At 40.4% G+C, this 26,601-nt stretch overlaps 1 protein-coding gene across 1 annotated transcript; it reads right to left on the bottom strand.

The window, feature by feature from the left end:
- Positions 1-835: 835 nt before the first annotated feature.
- On the bottom strand, positions 836-20,528 carry TADA1 (transcriptional adaptor 1). The gene is made up of 8 exons (XM_023207068.1): positions 20,236-20,528; positions 13,846-13,937; positions 13,523-13,588; positions 8,188-8,285; positions 6,565-6,774; positions 4,531-4,682; positions 2,448-2,610; positions 836-2,043 (listed from the first exon to the last, which is right to left on the bottom strand). The coding sequence occupies exons 1-8, from the start codon at positions 20,307-20,309 to the stop codon at positions 1,891-1,893; spliced, it is 1,008 nt and encodes a 335-aa protein (XP_023062836.1). The 5' UTR covers positions 20,310-20,528; the 3' UTR covers positions 836-1,890.
- Positions 20,529-26,601: the final 6,073 nt, after the last annotated feature.

A 26,601-nucleotide genomic window follows, 5' to 3' on the forward strand; every position in this document is an offset into this window, starting at 1 on the left:
GGTAGGTGACTAGGAATTCAGGCCAGGTCATAGAGAGTAGTGGGAAGTTTTCCTGTTTGCAGTTTCCTCTGTGCTGTACATACAGTCATACAGCCTATGGAACCTGACATTGCAATGGACAGCAGGACATGGTCAAGGCTCCTGGCTGCCTCTCCATCTATGGAACTATGAAATTTCACACATAATCCCTAGGCAGCCTTAAGGCCCAGGTATATAAGTAGTCCAAACCAAAACTATATTCAAGTATCAGTTCAAATTCTTCCAAGCCCTAAAAGTTCTTACGTAGTTTCTCACCCAAAACTAATGGCTTGTGCCAAGAACTGAAACTAAGCTATTGATTTTTTTTTCCAAGCCTTAATCTATACATAAGAAATTACATACCTGGCCAGGTGCAGTAGTTCAGGCCTGTAATCCTAACACTCTTAAGAGGCCAAGGCAGATTGCTTGAGCTCAGGAGTTCACAACCAGCCTGGGCAACATGATAAAACCCTGTCTTTAGATTAAAAAAGTTTGTAATTACCCGGGCATGGTGGTGCGAATCTGTAGTCCCAGCTACACAGAAGGTTGAGATGGGAGAATCACCTGAGCCCCAGAGGTCGAGGCTGCAATGAGGTGTGATCACACCACAGCACTCCAGCTGGGGTGACAGAGTGAGACCCTATCTCAAAAAGAAAAAGAAAGAAAAGAAATGGCATACCTTAATTGGAATCTGCTTTTTAATCTTTCTCATCTAGTACATTATTTTGAGAAGTCTCTGCCAAGCCCTCATAAAGCAGGCAATTTTCATATTTCTGTAGAAGGCAATATTCCTTATAATGTTTAATAAACAACAAAGTTTTCTCCCAAAAGGTTTATTTGTCACATTTAAAGTACAAAATCAAATACACAGATCCAGATATGTGAACCATATATACATATCTATACAGCCATTATTTAGACTGACACAAACCTATCTATACATTCTAATTTATCTATCAACGCTATCCCTTAAGTAAAAAGCAACATATCTCTTAAAGTAGGTTTGTTATCAGTAACACTGTCGAATGTAAATTATTTTCACTTTATCACTTGAAACGGTAGAAACAGGTACCTCCTAGAAACTGGGGAATTACCAAGCATATATCCAATTTGTATAGATTTCTTAAAATACATTCTATAGGAATAATTAACCAAAGGAACTGCCAATCAAAGTTTTGGGGCCTATTTAACAAAACTTGAGTCATGGGAAGACATAAAGTTAATTAACGGCATTACAAGAGTTTTGTTTTGACTTTGGTTTTAAATGCTAAGAGGGACTTTATTTTGTTTAGTACACAGAGCACTTCCATGTCATATTTCCTGTGGAGTTATAGTGATAAATTTCTCAGGGGCTACCTATGGCTATTAAAAATCAAACTGGTCACTAAAGGAGGTATCTGATTTTTAACACTGTGTAGGTTATTTCAACCAAAATGCAAGAACACATTCTTTAGGAGAAAGGCAGAAATTTTAGACTACTAGATACAGAATGTATGATGTCACTGAACACACAGGTATCCTGCTGATCAGGGGGATTAAGTTATAACAGCTTGTTTTAGGATGTCATCTATCTTACATGCAAACCACAGGACACTAAGCCTCAGGTACTAAATATCTCCATTTCAGGCACAGGATTTCATTAGTTACTGCTCCCACAACTGGGAACATACACACATATAGAAATATGGGTCATTACCAAAGATTTATATTAACGGCTTCACAATAGCAACACAAAATGTACTCAATGTCACATTTCCATAGGAAAGGTTATATATACACTATACACTTCAGCCTTGAAATGTGGACCCCAAAAACATTCAATTTTCAGTAATCAATGAATTTGGTGAGGGTCCCACACCCTCGAATCCTAATTTAGCACAGCAAAAGCCCCTCCTTGGCTGCCAAGCGCTGGCGGTGAACTTTGTCTTGCTGCAGCTCTTCATGATTTGGATGCCAGAGTTTCGTGATGATCCTTTCAATATTAAGGGCATAGACAGTATGTGTAGGGATGACTTCCCTGTGTACCTGGGATTAAAAAATTAACGCGTCTCCAATTATGCTTCAGTAGACTTATGTTTCTGACATATAGAAGGGTTTAGATCAACAAAATGTACACACATCTATAAACTTTCAGTCAGACACTAAAATGAATCACCAATTGAATAATAATAAGATAAGGAAATAACAAGCTTCTGAAACAGGAATAGGAGAACGAGGGATGTTTTTTCTTTTCTTTCTTTATTGGGGAGATAGAAGATGGGCTCAGGATTTGAAAAATGAGGCTAGTATTAATAATGGCTTTTATAACAGACAAAACTGAAAAACACAAAGCCAAGAAGTGGAAAAAAAACAGTGAGTACCTTTGTAGACTTAAAGACTCTCTTAACCTGTCCATAAATCTAGGTAAACTTCAAGGAGCCAAGACTTACCTGCAAAGCTTCAAAAAGGTCATACATGTTCACCGGAGGCAAAGATGCAGGCAGTGTGTCTCCAGAGCACGCCAGCAGGAGTGCAGCCTGCTGCTCGGCATCATCAGGGGGTGGGTGAGAAGCTGGATTCTGACCAGCACAGGGAGCGGTAAAAGCTGGAGGGCTGAAAATAAAAATTTCAGAAATATTCCCAGCATGGAGACAACTGAACAACAAGGACAGGAGTGGCCTGCTAGAATCTTATTAAAAATATATTTAATTGAATTAGAAATCCATTCAATGTCTACTCCTGTAGATATGAATAGTCTGTAATTTTAATGTGTAAAGGCTGGAAATAAAATGTAATGCAACTACATTTACCCTCCTTCTTCCACAATGGTAAAATACTTACTTAGCTCAGGATACTGAACCAAAATTGTTTCCTACCCTTAAAGAGCTTCCAGTTGAAAAAACTAATAGACCTTAACTACAGGAATATAACATTAAAAACAGAGGGAGGTGAATGGTACTGGAGACAACTCGTTCTAAAATAGAAGAAAAGAAGACATAGCACAGAAACAACAGGCAAAAATGCAGAGTGGGGAAAATTAATCCAGAGCCTGCCAATTTCCCAAAATAGAGGAAGATACAAACTGAGAAGTCAGACATGGGTTTTACTTCATAACCCAGTAGGAGATAACCTACACAATGCTGAGGACATATCAAGAGGTAAAACAAAAGAGTAAAGCAGTAACTCAGAGGAAAGCACAGTGGAACGTTAGCGTGGGACTGAAGCATCAGACAAAAGCAGCCCTGTTAGAGTAACAAGTGGCCAATAGAGAGGCAAAAGCCCTCAGAGACCAGCCAGCAGGGCAGAGAGGGCTTGGGAGTCCCGCCAGGGCCAGACGCTGCTCCCAACATCACCCACGACAAGGAGCCACTTTTGGGGATTTGTTTTTTTCTAGAGAAGAATGATCCCAAACAGATACGCCTGAATGGGATTCAGACAATGAATCACCACATATGACAATCTAAACAGTGAACCCAATTTAAGATGGGTTAAAACAGGCCCATGACCCCTGTAAAGGTCTTCAGAGCCATGAAATGGGCACTGGCACAAACTCCCACATGTGGTATCAACATTTTCTCTATCCAACTCTCTTAGTTTTTCACCTACACCTCCTGCCTTCCCTTCCTGTCACGTCACCAATCACCCTGCCAGCCTTCCCAGTCATACATACTTTTTTCTCTGAACTTGCAAGTCCCAGTTATCTCTGTACCCCTCTTCTCCCAAACTAACCAGATATGCAAAGTCCAGCAAATCACAAGAAATTCAAGTCACTTCAGTAACCATAAAGAAAATTATATTATTGTTTTTTTTTTTTTCTTTTCCAAAGGCTTAAAATTCAGACTAAATTCCCTTTGGGGGAAGTGGAGGACAAAGGGAGATGGAAGGATAAGAAAGACAACACAAGGATGAAAGTAATCTAGGTTCTTTCATAAAGGGGTGACTCAGGACACAGAGACATCCTGAAGCCCTCAATGGGAAGAGGACACAGGAACCCCAGAGGTGAACTGAGAGGCCACGTCTGCACAGCAGGAGGCCAAGAGCAATGTCATGACACTAGGCACAGGCCACTATCTTGAGCTATGCCTACAAGAGCCAGATGAGGGCCTGGAGTAACATCTACCACTCCTCCTCCTCCCACCACCAAGACACCCAGTTGTGACCCAACAATCACAGGCCCTGCCTCTAACTGAAAGCAGGCTCACTTCCCCACTGGGCAGGTGATGCCTCTCAGGAACCCTCAGGATGCACTGCCTATGCACTACTCCATTCCCCCTAAGAAAGCTGGGGTGGGGGGGACAAGCACATTAAACCCACATGCAGCAGCCAAACTCTGCAACTTCACTTCTCATAAAAGGAGTACCAAAATAATTCACTAGATCTCAAGCAAGTATCAGACTTAAAAAAATAAAATTGTACTCCTATTAAAGGTACTTTAAACCAATGAAAACACAATTATTTGACAATTATTTACACATAAGAGGAGTATAAACAACTAGCAAAAGATGGAAGAAAATCACAAGAAACTTCATTTACCTTTCTATTAAGTTGTTGTAAGCTACTACACTATTCTTCAGGTATGGCTGCGGGGTCACATTACTGCCAAAGGCATATTTAAAATGGCCATCTCGTAACCGATAAGCTTTCCTTCTTGACACAACTGACGTCAGTATATCTTTCAGGTGATTCTGTAAAAATAAGAAAAATAGCATGATAGCCTCTTTAAAAGCAAATCATAAAACTTCCATTGACCAAAAAACATTTATTGGCATTTAGACGGAGATGCAGAATAGGTTACTATATGCCAGAACTGAATGGATGTTGACATGAAGAGCCTCAGAGCCACACCAAAGGAGTAGGAGGGTATGGGAAAGAGGGGCACGTGCTTATTGTAATTAATAGTTCTCTTTAAGATGGGCTTGCTATACATGAAATGTGAAAAGTCTTTACATCTCTAAATTGGCTCTTCTCTCTCAAAAATGATTTTTAGATGGCTTTAAAAGAAGTACACAAAAATGACTTTTTGAGATGGAGTCTTGCTTTATTGCCCAGGCTGGAATGCAGTAGCACAACCTCAGCTCACTGCAACCTCCATCTCCCAGGTTCAAGCGATTCTCCTGCTTCAGCCTCCTGAGTAGTTGAGCTAACAGATGCCCGCCACCAGGTCCAGCTAATTTTTGTATTTTTAGTAGAGGCGAGGTTTCACCATGTTGGCCAGGCTGGTCTCGAACTCCTGACCTTGGGTGATCCACCCACCTCAGCCTCCCAAGGTGCAGGGATTACAGGCATGAGCAAAAATGACTTTTTAAAAAGAGACAAACTATGCTGAAACTTTGTTTAAAATAGGACAAAAAGTTTTAAGATCTGATATTACTGGAACCAAAATCCTTGTGTGAAAAGAACCTTGGCTCTCTCAAAAGCCACATAAACAACAGATATATAGGAAATAAGCACAAAATAAATTAGGTACTTGATTTCTCTTCACTTTCATGAGAGCCAAGTACATAAGAAAAGGTTCAGGAAGCCTGTGAAAATAGTGACAGAACTCGTCCCAGGCTACCATTATAGGGTACCATTGTAGGGGAGCCAGGATCAGGCAGGGTGCTTCAATTATACCAAGGAAAATCCACTTCTATCAAGACATTATTGTACTATTTAAGTTGGTTTGCACACCAACTTATATATTAATGTTTATAACTTATATTAAATAGTTTATAACTTCATGAGACAATTGTTATTATTTTTGAGGTACAGATGAAGAAAATAGGGCTCAGAGAATTGAAAATCCAATGTCACCTGACTGTACCCATGCACTATAGACCTCAACGTCAAATTAGTTTTGTCAAGCAACTAAATGAATAAAATGAATAGACGAATGAAATCATGTGCAGACATAAGAATCCTGCTGTTCAGATGCCAAGACATTATAATACCCTTAGGTGCTGTACCACAGCAAAAACAAGTGACTATAATCTTTAGGATTCTCAATTTCATTTCTTTCCTTAAAAACTGTTCCCCTGTTGACAAAACATCAGATCAACCGGAAGAGTTATGCCATAAATAACCTTTCTGAAAAGCTTAGTCTATTAACTGAAGACAATTATTTGGATTGTAATGAGTTTCTCCTCTTAAAAGAAAACAACTTTCAGCCAGGTGGTATGGCTCACACGTGTAAATCCTAGCACTTTGGGAGGCCAAGGCGGGAAGACCACTTGAGGCCACGAATTCGAGACCAGCTAGACGACATAGAGAGACCCCCATCCCTACAAAAATGTGTTTAAAAAATTAGCTGAGTATGGTGGCGCAAGTCTGTAGTCCCAGCTCTTGAGAGGCTGAGGCAGGAGGATTGCTTGAACCCAGGATTTCCAGATTGCAGTGAGCCATGATCGTGCCACTGCACTCCAGCCTGGAGACAGTGACGCTGTCTCAAAAAAAAAAAAAAAAAAACAGAAAACTTCAACAATGACAATTCTGTGACATTTGGATTCTTTTCTTGCAATACCGACTTTAAACAACACACAAGCCTATCACATTCAACCTGTAAGATTATTTCTGCCAACACAAACCAACCTCCACAGCATAGACAACAGCTGAAACTGCCTCCTCGGTGACATTGTCCAGCCCATGCTCATAAGCAGTCACGATCATTCTCCCTTCAAGCTGGCCTCGAGTGGGAAGCATCATTGTGTGGGAACAAAGTTTCAAGTCGTCATCATCTTGGGGATCCTTTGCCACAAATTGCTGAGCTCCTGAGAGAGGATTTTGAGGCTGGAATCTATGCTATGAGTAAGAAGAACTTTAAAAAATTACTCATCAGTGGCAAACAAGACACAAAAGTTAACTCCTGTATTGAAGTTGAGATCCTACAAATTAATGCCACCAAAACTATACCACAGGGGTTAAGGGAAAAAAAAAGTTAATTCATGCACAAATAAATACAGATTCACATCCAATACAACGTAATAATGAAGACATGGATTAAGGGGAATAATGGTAGTTTGCATAGTAGTTTATTCTATTCAGTTAATACCTTGGTGATCACAGAATGTATGGCACTGTGCTAAAAATAACTGAGGGAGAAGGAGAAGTATAGAACTATATTCAAACAAGTCAGAGCATTTTAAACCTAACCGTAAGTAGGTTCTAAAAGTACAAACATATAATGAATGATTCAATTAAATCTTAAAAAGCCTAGCTAACCAATATGGCAGATCTAGTAACACATATTCCAAGATAATGCTATGTAGTGTAACTATTTAACTGCTGTTATTTTCTACTTAGAATTCTCAACACAGAACCTAAGACACAGTCATGACTATTTATGTCAGTCTTTTTCATTCATAAAAATCTCAGCCTTCCCCTGGGAGATTCTGATAGCCCATTCATATTCTCCATCACCACTGGGAGATATGCCCCGGTAGCTTTTGCTTAAGGCCAACATAAAAGATTTTGCAGTGAAGATGTTTTGTCCCTGTTTGAAATTGATATTATGAAAACAACATGGTTATTTTTCCATTTTCCAAGCACAAAACTACTTTATATTGAACATGTCTTTTTAAATCAGACATGTCTCTCTAGAGATCCCGATGCCCTCTAGATTCTCACTGATATAAAGCATAGAGTCAAGGTGAAAATAAGTAATTGTTTATTGATGTTCATCAATAAAGCTATCAATACCCCATAAACCTATAAAAGGGTTACTTTGGGGAAGTTTCTTTTCCCTAAATATACACTGAAAAAAGCAATTTGTTTTAAAATGCTTCCAAATTTTATAGCCAAATGCCTTTATGACATCTCTACTAGTCCCCAAAAGGCTCAGGGCCCCGCTGAGGATCACCAAGACCCCACCAAAGGCCTGCAGGCCGCCTGAGCCCTTGGGACAGATGTCTTCATCCAAGAAACATTATTCATTCAAGAAAAATATTTAAGAGGAGAGACAAAGGCATTGTTTTGAATAACGGAAAAATCATTAGGTACTAATGATAACATTAATATTTAAGCAACAAACAAGAACTATAAAAATTCAGACACCTAGAACTCACAATCCTTGAAACCCTTTTCTTCCCAAATCATACTCCCTTTTTTCAACTCTGCTACCAGCAGTATTTTAATATTCATTTAAAAACTAAAGCTAGTCCCAACACGCCAGTACTTCAATCAGTCATTATCAAGATCTATTAAAGAACAACCTACATCAAATTTCTGACGAACAGAAGAAAGCTTTTTCTTTCCCTTGGGTTTTCCAGGTTTTGCTGCGGAACCCCCTGGCCAGGGCAAAGATCCAGCACCATCTAGGAGACAGAAATATATAACCATATGTAAAAATAAGGACAACTGATAACTGCTAAGTTTGTTTTCATTTGGGGTAAAAAGCATGGAATGTTCATGAAATGCAAATAAATAATGAATGCTTAAATCAAAATCTCCTCTTTCTACTTCTCTAAATAAAATCATCAATCCTCTCAAATCACATTTTTTTTTCCTAGCTGCAACTAAAATTTTTTTAGGAAGACAAATTTTTTTGTATTTTTAATTACTGTTTATTGGGTGTTTTGTTTATTAGCAGTAGTATTATTATAGACTACACCAGCAAATTCTGGTCTAAGATGATGAACTGAGCACATGTATTTATCTCCTCTACCAAGACGCTACAAAATATGAAAGTAAGGAAGGTAAATGGCACACTTGCACAACAGAGATTAAAAAGGAAAATGAGTGGCAGACATGATGAGTTGTCAACAAATTTATAGGATGGACTAAAAGGGTGCAGACTCACAAAGCAGACCCATGGAAGCTGTAACCTAGGCTAGGCAAGGAAGGTGGCAAGTGAGGCAGAAGCACGTCAACCTGCCTGGTAGAAACCCACAACCTGGATTGGGAGAATGTGAGTGAGTGGAAACGAGGAGGGATCTGTAAGGCTAAAAACAAAATTAATGGGATGTCTATATCCTTAAATCATCCACACAAACCCATTCACTCACCCTCAAAAGTGGGTTCAGTACAAAATCAAAGTGCTGGGCCTCGTGTTCAAAAATTAAGGATTTCAAGATAATGATGGTACAAACCCAAGTGCAGGGCCCTTCTGTGCAACTGCAGGTCACAGGCCCATGAAGACTCATTCCCATGCACAAAATGACACAGAGCAGGGTATTTGTAATAGCTGGGGCAGGGCGTTAGAAGGAAGGTAGGGAGGGAATAAGGACTCTTCTCTAGTTAAACTGAACACAATTTCTGGGATTTACTAAGGTAGTTGGTATGGATGTTGGTTCCCTACAGCAAAGCTCTCTGCATACAGGAATTTGGGAGACCGCAGTTTAACAGTAGGCTTCCTGTCAGCTCACTCTAAAGCAAAGTCTCTAGGCAGTTTTATGCTTCATTCTTAAACATGAAAAGGACAACAATGAATCACCAGATATTTGACAATATTCTTTCACATGACAAGAAAGAGCAAGCTAAAAAAAACAAAAACAAAAACAAAAACAAAACAATAGAGGTCCTAGACAGGAAATGCAAAAGAATTCCGATAAAATTTCCAACTGGTATCTGCAGAAAACTTTGAGAACATGTTTATCCATGAAACAAGATGCTATTAAAATTGCTGAATTAAAGAATGCATTCAACAGAAAGGCCAAAAGAGTTGAGGAAATCTCAAACACAGAGCAATAAGACAGAGATGTTAAAATCAGTAAATCCAGAAACAGATTTAAGCAACTATGAGGGCTATAGAGGTCCCACCAGAAGAACAAAAAAACAAAAAGTAGTTGCCTTTGGGAATAGGTCTTGGGTGGGAAAAAGCTTTTACCATAAAACCTTCTGTGCTATTGATTTTTTTTTAACCATGAACATACATTGTTTAACGTTCAAAAAAAAAAACAAAAAAAAAACAAAAAAAAACAACCTCACTATAGTACACTTAAAACAAAAAAAAGTTTAAGAAAGAAAAAAATCACCCATAATCATAGTAAGATGTTCCTGCAATTTTGATATTTTTGGAAAGAAACATTTTTAAAGCTTTCAAAAAAAATATTCCAGATTCCTCAGCTTAAAAAGAACTGTTTGGGAAGTCAGGTTCCTCTTATCTTTGGCATGCACAGATCTCACTTGATAAGGTCAGTCAATCTTAGATGATTTTCCCAAGAAATCTCTTCCTGATAAATGAAACTGGATGCTAAGTGATGACAGGAAAGTAGGCTGAACATGAGATGATGATGCAAAGGAGCAGGCCTGCAAACTCAGAGCTTACCAGCAGCTGCTGTATGGCCAAGCAAAGTATGGTAACGCCTAACCATGACAAAAGGGAAGGCTTTTTAGTAGCACTTAGATTTCAGTTTTGATCCAACACGTCCAGGCCTAAGGCAAGTTTTTATTTTCTTTTGTTTTGTTTTCTCTTCTCTGAAGTTTGTGTCTTTATCTATAAAAATAGGCTAATACCTACCCTGCAGAATTGTTGTGAGGATTAAAGACAATGCATATAAGTGTCTAGTATGCTGCACTCAACAAATATTATTATTAATATCATCTCTCCTGACAAGTTTAGAAAACTAGAAAACAACCCATCCAAAACTGTGAGGCACAAAGAACTATATTTTACTTTTAATAGAAATCTTCTCTTTGTTGCTAACAAATATTAATTTCATTTTGAGAAATCTGGGGTGTTCAATGGAAGAATACATTCTCAAAATCCAAATGCTTCTTCATTTGTTTTAAAATAACTATTAACAAGCATTCAGAATATCAAAGGTTTTTATCTAATTAAAATCAGCCACCTATACTTACGAATACCACTTCAACACTTGTTTGGCAATTTTTATTTATTCTTTTAATTTAATTTACTTTCTTTTTTGAGACAGAGTATTAGTCTGTCGCCCAGGCTGGAGTGCAGTGGCACAACCTTGGCTCACTGCAACCTCTGCCTCCCGGGTTCAAGCGAATCTCCTGCCTCAGTCTCCCTAGTACCTGGGATTATAGGTGCCCACCACCACGCCCAGCTAATTTTTGTACTTTTAGTAGAGAAGTGGTTTCACCATGTTGGCCAGGCTGGTCTTGAACTCCTGACCTCAGGTGATACACCCACCTTGGCCTCCCAAAGTGTTGGGATTACAGGCTTGAGCCACCGAGCCTGGCTGGCATTTTTTATTTTTAAAATCACTTTTTTATAAGTTCATAATCCTACGGGGTAGATATTGCTGTACTTATTTTATAAATGTGAAAGTTAAGAACACCCAAGTAACTGTATTATGTAAGCTAGTGGCAAAACCTACAATTGAACCTAAGTCTCTTGACTCTTATCAACCAGGGTTTTTATTTCTGATCACTCCATTTATCTTTTGCATATGTGGCAATTTACAATATGCTTCCCTAAAAAGTAAGATGTAATCCTCACAATATTGGCTTTTCTGATCAAACTAAATTTTATACAACCAAGTAGATTATGATTTAACTTTGGACACAAAAGAGGAATGGCTAAAGTCTACTTGTATATAAATTAACTAGCACATCAAAAATCTGACACGGTGTAAGAATGTGCGGTGATGAGTGTGGTAAGGGGAGGGAAGCAGTCACTGCTCTCTAATACAACTCCACAAGCAAGTGCTCACAGTTTACTACACATGAACGACTTCTTTGAGGGTCAAGGAATGAGGTGTTAGGAGATCTTACATGAACTCTTTTTTTTTTTTAAACAGAGTTTCACTCTGTCACCCAGGCTGAAGTGCCGTGGCACAATCTTTGCTCGCTGTAACCTCTGCCTCCCAGGTTCAAGCGATTCTCGTGCCTCAGCCTCCTGAACAGCTGGGACTACAAGTGTTCACCACCACACCCAGCTAATTTTCTTTTTTGTATTATTAGCAGAGTAGGGGATTTCACCATCTTGGCTAGGCTGGTCTCCAACTCCTGACCTCAAGTGATCCGCCCACCTTGGCCTCCCAAAGTGCTGGGAATACAGGCATGAGCCACCATGCCCTGGCTGTGAGTTCTTTATCATACAGTAGAAGTAAACAGAGAGAGAGGATAAAAAATACCAAGCATTTATAGATAAAACATAAGCTTTCGGTATATGATCATCAGAATCACCCTAAGACCTTAAAAAATTTCCATTTAATCTACAACAGGAGTTGGTAAGCACAATTCTAAAGGTAACTTTTGTAGTCTTACGAATTGCAATTTAGAAACAAAAAAACTACTGAATAAATCATTTGGCCTAATTTTTTTAAAAAAGTCCAGGATGACTTTTACCATGAGGAAAGTTTTCAATGTATTTAATTACTTGTTTCTGACTGATTAAACTAAGATGGTTGAAAGAGGTGACTTATAGCTTAATCTTCTCTTCAGGTTAAAGTGACAGGTTTTGTTTCCACCTACCCCCTCAACATGCTACTATCCCCTGCCTCTTGTTCTCTGCCAATAATCTGCCAAACACAGGAGCTGAAGCTTGACCTTTCAGGTGCTATCTTGCTTAAGAACATAGTGGAAGTCCAGGTTCCCAACACATGCTGGGTTCCTCCACCTCCCAAAAGCTACAGACACCTTTCAAGTTAGGTATCCCTTAGGTACAGGACACCTAACACCAACTGCCCTCTCTTCATCCCCCTTACCTTCTTCATCCAGACTTCCCATCCTCTTCCTCACTTCTCATTTACTTACGTAATCTAAAATGTAGCTGAGTGGGGAGTCAATATCAAAAGGCAATATAATATAGTACAGGGACATGGCCTGCTTTACAAAGGCTCTGCATATTTGGGCAGTCCCTGCTGCGATGCTCACCCCGAGCCCTCTTGTTCCAGGGCTATCTCCTCGCTTGCCTTCTGGCTCTCCCGTGCCCTTTTCTGAAGGACACCACCATTTCCCCCATTGAGCAAACTGGCCTGTGGGGGAGGGTGGCACACAGAGCAGCCTTGCCCAGCTCTCCCAGCACAACATGCCCGGACCCAGGGGTCCACGGGGGCTAGGACTTGGACATGCCAAGGATTACACAATACCACCTAGGGAGAAAGCGCTTGTAACAATGAACATTCAGATAGCCCTTCCTTCTGGGTGTTAGAAAAGCGAAGCCCCATATCTGGCTTGGCTGAAAAACACTTTATTGATGTAGGAGCTGGTATCATAAGATGAAGATTATAGAGGAAATGTTGGTGTTGTACTATTCAGTTTTGGCAAAGAAAAGTTTGGTGTCAAAAATGGTGATCACATTGTATAGCTCATTTGTGAACAGATTTTTTTCTCCAGAAATAGAAGTTCAAGCTTTGGATGACACTGAAAGGGGTTCTGGAGGTTTAAGTTCCACTGGAAAGAATTAAAATGTATGCCAAGAATCAAAACGAGAAATCAAACCTTTTTCTCAAAAATAAAGAGTTTTTGCTTTTAAAAAAGAAAAAGATTCTATAAAAGAATTTGTATCTACCTAATAAAATTTTTCTTCTGAGCAGTTCAAAAACATCTGCTTTACAAACACTAGCTGTGTCTATTAGAGAAAGCTAAAGTCTAGTGCTTTGCTGACTGACACCCACTGGAAGTATTTCCACTCCCTTACCTGGTGTAGAAACCAAAATCTGACAACGCGTGAGAATGGCCAGGAGGAAATCATTGTGAGAATGGACTGAAAAAGGGAAGACAGTGACAATCAAATTCAAAACATTTTCAACATAAGGAAACCACAACTTTGGTCTAGCTTGTCAGGATTTTGGATATCCCCTATTCTGCCATGCTTTATACTTAATTTTAAATATCCACATTATTCAGATAACCTTATACACCACAAAACCCAAATTTTACTTTTTAAAAAGGGAAAAGACTTTACTGCAAATCTAGGAGAACTATGGAATAGTAAAGTAACTCCGCGGATAATTATTTTACCATTATCCTGTGTGAGCAGTCTATGAGCTTCAAGGTCAAACTCCTCTTTGCTGATTTTCTGCTTGAACCACAGCTTTAGGTTAGCCCAGTATCTGTAGAGGCAGAAACAATTTTAAGAACCACAGATTTGGCTGCTTCTAGTTTTTTTTCAATTGGTGTTTTTTTTTTTAGAGACAGGGTTTTATTCTGTCACTCAGGCTGCAGTGCAGGGGAACAATCAGGGCTCTGAACTTCTGGCTTTAAGCTACCCTCTCACCTCAGCCTCCTGAGTAGCTGGGACTACAGCACGAACAGATCTTGCTTCTTCCCAAGTTCAGCATACATGCTCCAACTCTCAGGAAAGGAAATTCTGCATTCCCTGGCTCTATGGGCTGAATTGTGTCCCCCTACAAAAGTCCTATGTTAAAGCCTTAACCCTAGTACTTCAGAATGTGACTGTATTTGGAGATTGGGCCTTTAAATAGTAATTTAAATGAGGCCATTAGGGTGGGCCCTAATCCAATATGATTGGTGCCCTTATAAGAAGAGGCAATTAGGACACAGACACATTCACATACAAAGAAATAACCATCTGAACACAAAATAAGAAGGCTGTCATCTACAGGAGAGAGGCCTCCTGCCAAAATCTTGATCACAGACTTCCAGCCTTCAGAACTGTGAGAAAATAATTTCTGTTGTTTAAGCGAACCAGTCTGTGGTACTTTGTTACAGCGCCCTAGCAAACTAATACACCTAGGAATCAGAATACCAAGACAGAAAGGAAAATCCTCCTTAAAAGGGGACTGGCCAGCACAGTGGCTTATGCCTGTAATCCCAGCACTTTGGGAGGTCAAGGCAGGCAGACTGCTTGAACGTAGGAGTTCGAGATTAGCCTGGGCAACATGGTGGAACCCCCTCTCTACAAAAAATACAAAACTTAGCTATGCATGGTGGTGCATGCCTGTAGTCCCTGCTACCTGGGAGGCTGAAGTGGAGGGACTGATTGAGCCCAGGAGGTCAGGGCTGCAGCGAGCCCTGATCACACCATTACACTCCAGCCTGGGTGACAGAGCAAGACCTTGTTTCAAAACAAATAAAAGGGAATTGGCAGGTAGTCACAGAATTGGACTCGTGATTCACTTAGCCCAAAACTATAGCTATACCTTTGTTTCTCATTGTCACCCTTCTAACAGACCTACTCTCCAGAATCCTGCATTTAAGATTTACATTTCAAAGTGTGTGTGTTTAACAGAGAGGGGAGTAGTCATTTATATTTGTTTTAGGTGACATCCTTCCCTTCAGATAAACTCAACCTTCAATCTAACTGGCTGAAAAAAAAAAAAAAAAAAATGGGTTTCTAAACATCTCAGCACAAAGAAAATGCCTGGGGATATGAGAAACTTGGTAGTTTTTAAAGTGAAAATCAACACCTAATAATAAAAACTACTAGGTAACTGGTAGAAAAAAAAAATGACTTAACCTTTTACACTTTAACAAGAGTGTTAGAAATTAGAGTAAAATATGTCACTTTTCGCATCACATCCACAACCCTTGTTTTGGTACTTAAGGAAGCTGCTTCTTGTTTATGGAATGGGATGAAAAATTACTCAGTATTTGAGTTCCTAACAGGAAAAAAAAAAAAACAGATTTCTAAATGGGATGATTTAATATTTTCACTGCCATATTATGTCCATGGCAGGACTCCCCCTGTGTGTGGATTAGCTTCAAGTCATCTTAGTATCTCTGTACGTAATTGACTATGATCATATGTAGTTGCATGCAAAGCTTTGGGTTCATGTCTGTTGTTGTGTTGTTTTTCAGGAGAAAACCCATCGCTTTTATGGGGTCTTAAGTGGCCCAAAACCCATGACACTGCCATCTTTCAGGCCCACTTCACTCAACAACAAAACACGTGCCACTCTAGAACTTGGCACCCTTTCCACATGATAGCTGCACATTCATTAGTCAATAGATCAACAGCAACTTTCCCACAGTGGACACTTTTATACATTTTTTAAAGGACAGGAATAATAATGAAATAAATAAAATAAAGTTCCACAGAAAAACAAGGTCTTTTCCTATCCCATCCTATTCAACAACAACAACAAAAAAAATAGTAACCTAGAGAAAAACTCTATTAATTTAAAAGTCCTATGTCAGTATTTCATTAGAAGCAAATATATATTTGGAATGAGTGAACTTGTTCCAGAACTAAAACAAGGCTCTACCAGGGAGCTCTGTCAAAATAATGCAAACTATTTTCTCCAGTGGCAAACGTTTTAGCCCAAAGAGCTAGAACTAGCTACCAAAAGTTAAAAGACTTGCTCTCCAATCCTAGTCCCTGTGTTAACTCACTGTATAGCCACAGACAAATGACTGTTTCCCTCAACAATACTGCTGTAGTTTGGACATTTGACCAAACCTCATGATGACATTTAATCCTCCATGGTGGAGGTGGAGCCTAATGGGAGGTGTTTAGGTTATGGGAGAGGATTCCTCACCAGCGGCTTGGTGTGATTTTTCCTGGTGGTAATGAGCGAGAGCTCGCTCACTCTGTGAGTTCCTGCAAGAGGATTCTCCAAGCGCTGGTTGTTAAAAAAAGAGCCTGGCACCTTCCCCATCTCTTGCTTCCTCTCACAAACTGATCTGCAGGCCTGGCGCGGTGACTCACGCCTATAATCCCAGCACTTTGGGAGGCCACGGCAGGTGGATCACCTGAGGTCAGGAGTTCAAGATCAGCCTGACCAATATAATGAAACCCCGTCTCTACTAAAAATACAAAAATTAGCCAGGTGTGGTGGAATGTGCCTGTAATCCCAGCTACTTGGGAGACTGAGACAGGATAATCGTTTGAACCCAGGAGGCAGAGGTTTCAGTGAGGCCAGATTGTGCCATTGCACTCCATCCTGGGCAACAAGAGCGAAAGTGTCTCCAAAAAAAAAAAAAGAAAAACAAAGTGATCTGCACGTGCAGGTTCCCCTTCACCTTCCATCACGAGTGAAGCGCCTGAGGCCCTCACCAGAAGATGCTGGTGCCATGCTTTTGGTACAGTCTGCAGACCTGTGAGCCAAATTAACTTCTTTATAAATTACCCAGCCTCAACTATTCCTTTATAGCAACACAAATGGACTAAGGACAAATACCAAAAACAAAGTCAATCAATCCCTGTGAAGGTGAGGACAATGGGTAGAAGTGTAAGTAGGTCAGACTACGAAGCACTGGATATACCTAAAGAATATTAAATAACATATGATCATGGCCAGACACAGTGACTCACGCCTGTAATCCCAGCACTTTGGGAGGCCAAGGCGGGTGGATCACTTGAGGTCAGGAGTTCAAGACCAGCCTGGCCAACATGGTGAAACCCTGTCTCTACTAAAAATACAAAAATTAGCCAGACATGGTGGTGGGCACCCGTAATCCCAGCTACTCAGGAGGCTGATGCAGGACAATCACTTGAGCCCAGAAGGTGGAGGTTGCAGTGAGCCGAGATTGCACCACTGCACTACAGCCTGGGCAACAAAGTGAGACTCTGTCTCAAAATAAATAAATACATACATAAAGAAATCACATATGATCAAATCTATAACAGAAACGAGGCAACTATTTGAACATGGCATTCTACTGGCTACCATACAAAGTGAGTTGTCTAGCAAAGCCCATGTCTTCCTGGAAGCAGCTTGGGCACACAACTCAACCAGTCAGACATGAAGGATGTTCAGACCACTGGATAAATAGCAAATAACTCATATCCAGCCTCTGTGCCTAACTTTGTATGTTTTGCCTACCGCCAAGGACCACACTTAAATAGGCTGTGCAAACCAAAGCAAACTGTTCATGGAGGAAATATAAGAAATGACTGTACAGTACAGCAGTGTTACTATTTAACCAAGAGGCACTTTTTAAGGAGAAGGGAAAAGAACAATGAGAGAATGGAAAAACAAAATTTAGAACTATACTGTACCATTAACTGTTTCAGGCATAAAAACTTCTTTTGATTGCATTTTAGTGGGGATTCATGCTCCAGATGCACCAAATTTAGCTTCAGCATCAGTATTTGACCTACATCACATAGTCGGTTTTGGCCTTTAAAACCTAAATAAGAATGCTAACTTCAAAAACACTTTTGGCAGCTCTGAACCTGTAACTGATGAGTATGGGATGACAGAGGTCACCATTGCATCTAATCAGGGTTAAAGGCAATCATACACAAACCAGGTCCGTCAGATTTATTTTGGTATGTAAACGTTCGCTTTCAAATATTTGTAAGCATTCTAGATGGAATAGAGTGAAATGCCTCTTATGTGCTTAAAAATGTAAATTCTGGCTGGGTGCCGTGGCTCACGATGGTAATCCCAGCACTTTGGGAGCCGCGGCGTCAGGATCACGAGGTCAGGAGTTCAAGACCAGCCTGGCCAAGATGGTGACACCCCGTCTCTACTAAAAATACAAAAATTAGCCGGGCATGGTGGCGGGTGCCTGTAATCCTAGCTACTCAGGAGGCTGAGGCAAAGAATTGCTTGAACCCAGGAGGCGGAGGTTGCAGTGAGCGGAGATCGTGCCACTGCACTCCAGCCAGGACAACAGAGCAAGACTCCACCTCAAAAAAAAAGGCAAATTTTATCAGTCAGTATTAAAAAGTAAAAAGCTATAGTAATTAGGGTGAAAGCTGTCAATTTTACCTATTAAAATAAGTAAGAATATTTAATTCAATAAGCACAGTGAACATGAGTATTAAAAGATAACTTTCGGGGAACATTATAGTTGGGTGTGGTGGCTCATGCCTGTAATCCCAGAACTTTAGGAGGCCAACGCGGGAGGATTGCTTGAGGCCAGGATTTGAGATCAGCCTGGGCAACACAACAAGACTCTGCCTCTGAAAAAAAAACTTCAGCCAGGATTGGTGGGGCTTGCCTATAGTCCCAGTTATAGGCTCATGGCACGGGAGGATCTCTTGAGCTCAGGAGATCAACGTTGCTGTGAACTGTGTGATCAGGCCACTGTACTTCGGCCTCTGCCACAGAGCAAGACCCCAATCCAAAAAACAAAGTGGAACATGTCTCTGGGAGTAAATAAATGTTCACCAAAAATTAATTATGCTAAAATAACAGTTTAGATTTTAATTCTAGTCTTTTTATAGTTTCCATTATTATCTTATTAGGATGAAAAGCAGACTGCCAACTCCGCCACCCCAAAATTTCACATGAAGGAAAAACTCCGAAATTCATGTATGACTTCCAAGGTAAGTAATTTCAATCCAGTAATAACAAAGAACAGAGAAGGATGAAAAGAAAGTATTGGAGAAAAATTAAGTATTCCCAAATTGCTCCTCCATCATTTAAAAGTATGCATCCATTGAGTCATGCAAATGTGTAGAATACCACAGAAGCCATCCAGCAGCAAAAACACAGGCACTATAATTTTAAACGTTTACATTTGCTTCCTATATTTTTGAAAAATAAACTTGTAATAACAACGTTTTGAAAATTTCCAAACTCTTCCTTGTATCCCGGAGGTTCCTTTTACGCTGTTTGGCTTTGGCCTTGGCTGGATACTGATTTTACCCTTGGCCATTCTGAATCTAACCCGACTGTGCACTGCCATATGAAGTCCCCTGCCATAACCTGGATGAAGGTCTGGCTGGGCTTCTCTGGGATCCTTTACGGCCCCTCTAAGGAATCAGTCGGGAATCAAAAGCGTGGGTCCCAACCCTGACAGTGACTTTTGAAGTTACTTATCTGCACTAGGTGTCTCAGTCTTCTCATCTGTCAAATGGGAATAACAAGTGTACCTACCTCACATCTGTTGTAAGGATTAGATAATATATTTAGTGAGCTTAAAATGTTTAAATGTCCGCTACTGCTATTATCACTATAATTGTAGTGTCCAATGACTATGATTTCACCAGAGGGTCCGTCTGCCTTACGAAATCGCTGTCAAAAGAGCTTACAGATAATCCCTAGCAGATCACACGAGCTCAACAGGCCTCCACCTCCAGGAAGCCCTCCTGGGATGGGCCGCCCTGAGCGATGCCCTCAGGCTGGGCGCCTAGGGCCCGGTTCACTCCGCCCAAGTCAGCCTCCCGCATCCCGCAGGCCCGCGCTGGGGCCCGCACCTGCTCAGCAGGCCCTTGAGTGCGAAGTGCGCTTCTCCCGCCCCACCCAGGGCAGAGAGTCCCGAGCAAAGGCGCCCGCCGGGGTCTCCCGGGAGCCCAAAAGGCCCGGTCTCGCCAGGGCGGTGAGTTCAGGTGGCCGCCCCGCCCCGGCCGGAGAAATCCCGAAGCCCCACCGCCGCGGACTCAAGGCTGCACGGGCCCCCCGGCGGTGCGGGCGTCTCCGGGGCGGGCTGGCAGCCCGAGGCCAGGAGAGCACCCGCGTGTTGGCCTGGACGCTGCGCTGGGGCAGCTCTTACTGTTTCACGTTGTCCCCCAGGGCCTCGCTCAAGTTCTTCTTGGCCGCCTCCAGCTCGCTCACAAAGGTCGCCATTGCTCCGCGCGTCTCAGCCCGACCACAGACCGCCCGCCCACCGCGATCAACAACCGAAAAACCAACGCGGCGGAAGGCCTTGGCTCTGGAAGCTAAGCCTGCCGCCGTCAGCCCCGCCCCCAATCTCTCAGAAGTCGTTTGTTTGGTTTTCGGCTCCGCCCGCCTTTTTGTAGGGAAGGTGCCCAGCCAAACTCTGCTCTCTTCCTCCCGCCCCTCGAATCACGTGATCCGCTTCACCTTGTAGCGCGCCCAACCTAAAGCCGCACGCCCCGCCTCGGCTGCAGCGTTGCCGGCAGGCTGGCGGGTCCCAAGCCCTTTCATTCTGGTACTGCTGGGGCAATTCCGAATTCAGCCTGCTGTCCTTCTGCCTGGAGGAGTATCTTACCGCTCCATTTCAAAAAGTAGATGCAGTATCCGTTTTACTCTTTCATTGCCTTATTTTTCCCCGAGCACTAATCGTCTTATATGACATTTAGTTGATTTATCTTGTAAATGTTATGGCTGGAGGACAGGAGTTGTGTTTTATTCACTATTACCCGCAGTTCCTAGAGCAGCGACTGGCACATAGTGGATGCTTAATAAGTATTTGAGTAAATGAGGTAATTATGTAAAATTTGGAAAATACACAGAAGGGTAAAGATAAAAAGAAAGAAAAAGTGTTTTACCACTCCCGGACAAACACTTAGATTTCTCCTTTACTTCTCACACTCCCATGACTTAAAATACTCTGTGTTCAATTTTGCACGTTTTTAAACTTAAGGATTTATCTGTAGTATTACGTTGTCTTTATAATAATTTTAATGACAACATATTAAATACCCCCACAGATAGAAAGTACACAATAACTTGTTTCCCAATTGTTAGACTGTTTCCATTTTTTCTCTATTAAAAGCAATACTGTAATATTGCTTTTGAAGCATATAGCATAATGAAGCAAAACTTCTTTATGCGTAAAACTTTTCCTCCTTTAGGATTATTACCTTAGCATAGAGTCCAACAAATAGAATTACTGGATCAAATGATAGGAATATTTATAAATGCCTTGGTGTATATTGTCAAATTGCCTCCCAAAGATTTTAAAACAATCCCAGATAGCTTTTAAATCTTGTGTGATTTCTCCAAAGAAGTCCCCTTAAGTTCATTCATTCGACTTCCTCACTGCCCAACCTAAACCCACAAGCCCTGTCCTGGCTGCAGTGCCAGCAGGGCACCTTCTCTTCACTTGAATTCATACAGTGAGCTCCTATTATGTGTCTGGAACTCTTTGGGTACTGGAAATGTACAGGTGAAAGGAGATACAAAGATCAGGCAAAGTTTCCTCTCTGTGTCAAAACTCCGGTAAATTTTGACACATTTTAAAAATATCCACTTAAGTTTTCCATGGCTCCCCACTCTCTGCTGAACAAATTCCAGACTCCAGCATTCAAATGTTCTCATGAACTGAACTCACCCTACCTGTGTACCTCACACACCACTGGCCTTCCCACTTAACCCCCACACTTGCACTCAGCATTCTAATTAACTCGACTTTAACAAATCACATTGCTCTGTCCCTTTACACATATCTCCTCTCTGCTGGTTTTGAGACTTATGGTTGATTACCTCCATTTTTTTCAATCAGGTTCAAACATATATATGAATTTATTTAAGGATCAATGCAACAGGACTAGGAAAGGCTACAGATGGTTGGGTACATCTTCCAGGAAGAGTCCCTGCTTCTCATTTGTCTCTAGCCACGAAGAAAGACAGGCCTCCAAGATTTTCTTTTTGAACCCATGCTTGACAATACTCATACATCTAGCTCAATTAAATATTCCTTTCTCTCTCAGCACTTACACACCTATTAGCACAATTTTACTACAGTTACTCAGTTAAATGTCCATTTAAACTGTAATGTTAGACAGTATAATATACATAAATGGACATCTGACCAAACAATGTAATATTGAGAGGTGAAGCCGGCTGGGCTTCTGGGTCAGGTGGGGACTTGGAGAACTTTTCTAACTAAAGGATTGTAAACGCACCAATTAGCACTCTGTGTCTAGCTAAAGGTTTGTAAACACACCAATCAACACTCGGTAAAAATGGACCAATCAGCACTCTGTGTCTAGCTAAAGGTTTATAAATGCACCAATCAGTGCTCTGTGTCTAGCTAAAGGTATGTAAATACACCAGTCAGCACTCTGTAAAAATGGACGAATCAGCACTCTGTAAAATGGACCAATCAGCAGGATGTGGTCAGGGCCAAATAAGGGAATAAAAGCTGGCCACCCGAGCCAGCAGCAGCAACCAGCTCTGGTCCTCTTCCACACCGTGGATGCTTTGTTCTTTTGCTCTTCACAATAAATCTTGCTGCTGCTCACTCTTTGGGTCTGCACTGCCTTTATGAGCTGTAGCACTCACTGAGAAGGTCTGCGGCTTCACTTCTGAAGTCAGCGAGACCACAAACCCACCAGAAGGAAGAAACTCAGGTCACATCTGAAGGAACAAACTCTGGACACACCATCTTTAAGAACTGTAACACTCCCTGCAAGGGTCCACGGCTTCATTCTTGAAGTCAGCAAGACCAAGAACCCGCCGGAAGAAACCAATTCTGGACACAATATTATAAATGAATACCAAGCACATGCCTGTAGTCCCACCTACTGGGGAGGCTGAAGTGAGAGGATTGCTTGGGCCCAGGAGTTCAAGTCTGCAGTGAGCTGTGAGAGCACCACTGCACTCCAGCTTAGGCAACAGAGTGAGACCTTGACTTTAAAAAACAAATTCTTTTGAAAGGAAATGAATATTAAAACCACTTGTAATTTGGAAGGTTACTTTAAAGAAACTAATTCTAAACCTTTTACTTATAGCAATATTTGTACAATGCATAGCGCAACTAATAGCTTCAGAGAATGTGTGTCAAAATGCTTTATAAAGAGCAAGGAACTTGACAAATGTTTAGTCTAGTTTTCTTTTTCCTTTTATTTCTTGGATCATCCAACTGGTTACAAGCTGGTTTGAGAGTAACTAGTAGAGTTAACTCAATAGGTTGCTGAGAACAGACATCTGAGAGTCCAACCTTACCTAACATCTAAGTATTTATGAATATTTCTCCAAGTATATGGATTATGTGTATAAATATTTATATATGTATTCTCCACTTACATAAAATAAAATTTCTTTTATCTTATCCATATCTTTTTTCCATTTCATTAGATAGATAATTGAAGGTTAGTGGTATTATTCATATATGCTGCCTGTTTCTATACAACTTTTTTCCTTCATAAATATAATTGTGTACAAACACAGGAAAACCCTCTAAACGGTGTATTCTTATAGATAGTTTACTTACATATTTATGAGAGCCTGGCCTGTACCTCCTTAATTTTTCCCATTCTTATTCTGTATTTTATTAAGCACTGGTCTTTTAACATTAGGATTTCTTTTTTTATTGTGGTGAGAACACATAATACATGATCTTCCCTTTTAACAATTTTTTTTTTTTTTTTTTTTTTTTTTTTTTTTTTTTTTTTTTTTTTTTCTTTTTTTTTTTTTTTTTTTTTTTTTTTTTTTTTTTTTTTTTTTTTTTTGAGACAGAATCTTGCTCTGTCACCCAAGCTGGAGTGCAATGGCGCAATCTCGGCTCACTATAACCTCTGCCTCCTGGGTTCAAGAGATTCTCCTGCCTCAGCCTCCCGAGTAGCTGAGATTGCAGGCGCATGTCACCACGCCCAGATAATTTTTTTTTTTTTTTTTTTTGTATTTTCAGTAGAGACGGGGTTTCATCGTATTAGCCAGGATGGTCTTGATCTGTTGACCTCATGATCTGCCCACCTCAGCCTCCCAAAGTGCTATGATTACAGGCATAAGCACCCATGACAAGCCCCCCTTTTAACCAATTTTTAAGTGCACAATACATTATTATTGACTACAGGTACTGTGTTGCACAGCAGATCACTAGAGTCTATTCATGCTGCTTGACTAAAAGTTTATGATTAGTGACTTCTCATTTCCCCTCTCAACAGTCTCTGGTAACCACCATCCCACTCTTTGAGTCTATAAATTCGACTATTTTAGATACCCATATAAGTGGAGTCATGCAGCAGTATTTGTCTTTCTGTGACTAGCTTACTTCATTTAACATAATGTTCTCAAGGTTCATCCATGTTGTCACATATTGCAGAATTTCCTTCCTTTTTAAGGCTAATAGTATTCCATTGTGTACACACACACACACACACACACCCCACATTTTCTTTATCCATTCATCTGTCGATGAACATTTTGGTTATTTCCACATCTTGGCTATCGTGAATAGTGCTGCAATGAACATAGGAATGCTAATAGTTCTTTGAGATCCTCATTTTAATTCTTTTTGATAAATGTCTAGAAGTGGGATTGCTAGATCAGATGGTAATTCTATTTTTAATTTTTTGAGGAGCCTCTACATTGTTTTCCATAGTGGCTGCACCATTTTGCATTTCTGCCAACAGTGTACAAGGATTTCAATTTCTCTCCATCGTCGCCAACACTTGTCTTTTGGATTGACATTAGAATTTGATGTTGAAGGAGTGCTGAGATGTTCCAGCTCTGGAGATTATATAGTTATTATTCTGTCTTTATCCAATATATGATATTTAGATTTAGTTTATTTAGCTTTTTAAATAAATCATAGACTCCTTCTTTACGTGGCCAGGGCCTAGCATAGCAAAAATATTTGACTTTCTTACTCCACTTACCCATTACCATTGACTCATTAGCCTTCTGTAAGCACTGTCAGCAAATGTGAGTTATTTCCATTTCAGACATCAGCAGCTCTGCTTTCCTAGAAGGACTCTTACAGTTCAGCTTTAAAACATTATTAATCATATATTCAATTTTCTTGTTGAACTTATACCATTTGCTTGTAGTTTGTAATACTTATATGTATGCTATGCTGTGGTACATAAGGTACATGCATATGGTAACTATACATATGGTACCTATACATATGGTTATACTATGGTACATGGTGGCTCAAACTCAACATAAATGTTTGTTGGAATTAAATATTTTAGAAAATTCTATGTAATGTTTTCCTCCTCTATATCTGCATCAGTCTACAGATTTTAATATAGTTAAAGGTTATAAACATGGGACATATTAGGCCCTAGTAAAATTTATGATTGAAAATAAGTTGAGAGTCATCTTGTCTTGATACCACATCTATTTATTTTATGCCTGATGGAAGGAGGTAAAGAGGTTCTTAATTCTTTTTCTTTCAATGCCATGGGATCTCACTGCCAGTCCGGTGATGCCTTTGGAGTCCTTCTAAGAATAATGTTTTAATGCATAAATAACATAGCATTACATTTAAAACAATTTTATTGAACACAGTTCTATCATGGGCCTTTTTGGGGCCCATAGGCCCCAGCTTAAGACACTCTTAAGTTTTACAGGTACTTGTCTTAATCCATTCAGACATCTACAACAAAATACCATGGTCTAGGTGGCTTAAACAATTGAAACATTATCTCACAGTTGTGGAGGCTAGAAGTTTCATGTTTGGAAAGGTTTGGAAAAGAACCCCTTCAGACTTCTGTAACTACGTAGCCAAATAAAATTTGGAAATTTTGAAGCCTTTGACCACTACTCAGAATGTGGATAAGAGCTTCTCCACAGTGCTAAAAAATATGTTTGTATAGTGATGAAGGTAAAGCATTGGAGAGATCTTTGGCCCTCTGGGCAGGTAGAGATTCTAAACTGATGCACTGTCACTGAAGTTGCTACTAACATAGCAAGACTATGCTCGATGAAGACTAGGCTACTGACATCACCCACCGGAAGGAGGAAAAGCCACAAATGCTGATCCAGAAAGATGAATTGCTGTCTGGTGTTGCCCTGAAAAGTCTGACCCCAGGGAAGGAAGTTGATACATGAATTTCAGAAGATTTGGCCAGGTTTGTTGGTGGAAATGTAGGAGGTGGTTCATTGTCTGGAATTACAGTCACAATTAAACCAAACAGCGTTCTCTATCCTTGAGAGCCGGGACTTTCCCCAAAGTAACACGTTCAGTCTTGCATCTTTTGTGAGCTTTACGCCTAATTTCTTTTACAAATGTTGTTCTCGTGAAGACTTTTTTTTTTTTTTTTAAAGACAAGGTTTAGCTCTGTCATCCAGATTGGAATGCAGTAGCGCAGTCTCAGCTCACTGCAACCTCCTTCTCCCAGGCTCTAGTGATCCTCCCACTTCAGCCTCCATCCAGCGTAGCTGGGACTACAGGTGCGCACCAGCGTGCTTAGCCAATTTTTAAATTATTTTGTTGAGATGA

Source organism: Piliocolobus tephrosceles, chromosome 1, assembly GCF_002776525.5.
Source record: "Piliocolobus tephrosceles isolate RC106 chromosome 1, ASM277652v3, whole genome shotgun sequence".
Taxonomy (NCBI): domain Eukaryota; kingdom Metazoa; phylum Chordata; class Mammalia; order Primates; family Cercopithecidae; genus Piliocolobus; species Piliocolobus tephrosceles.

Bases quoted from the DNA above. Each gene is read 5' to 3' on its own strand.
- TADA1 (XM_023207068.1), bottom strand. From the start codon at position 20,309: ATGGCGACCTTTGTGAGCGAGCTGGAGGCGGCCAAGAAGAACTTGAGC. The intron at 13,589-13,845 runs GTAAAATAATTA...TCCCTTTTTCAG, and splicing joins ACTGCTCACACAGGATAATG to TCCATTCTCACAATGATTTC. The intron at 4,683-6,564 runs GTTGGTTTGTGT...TTATTTTTACAG, and splicing joins CTGTTGTCTATGCTGTGGAG to AATCACCTGAAAGATATACT.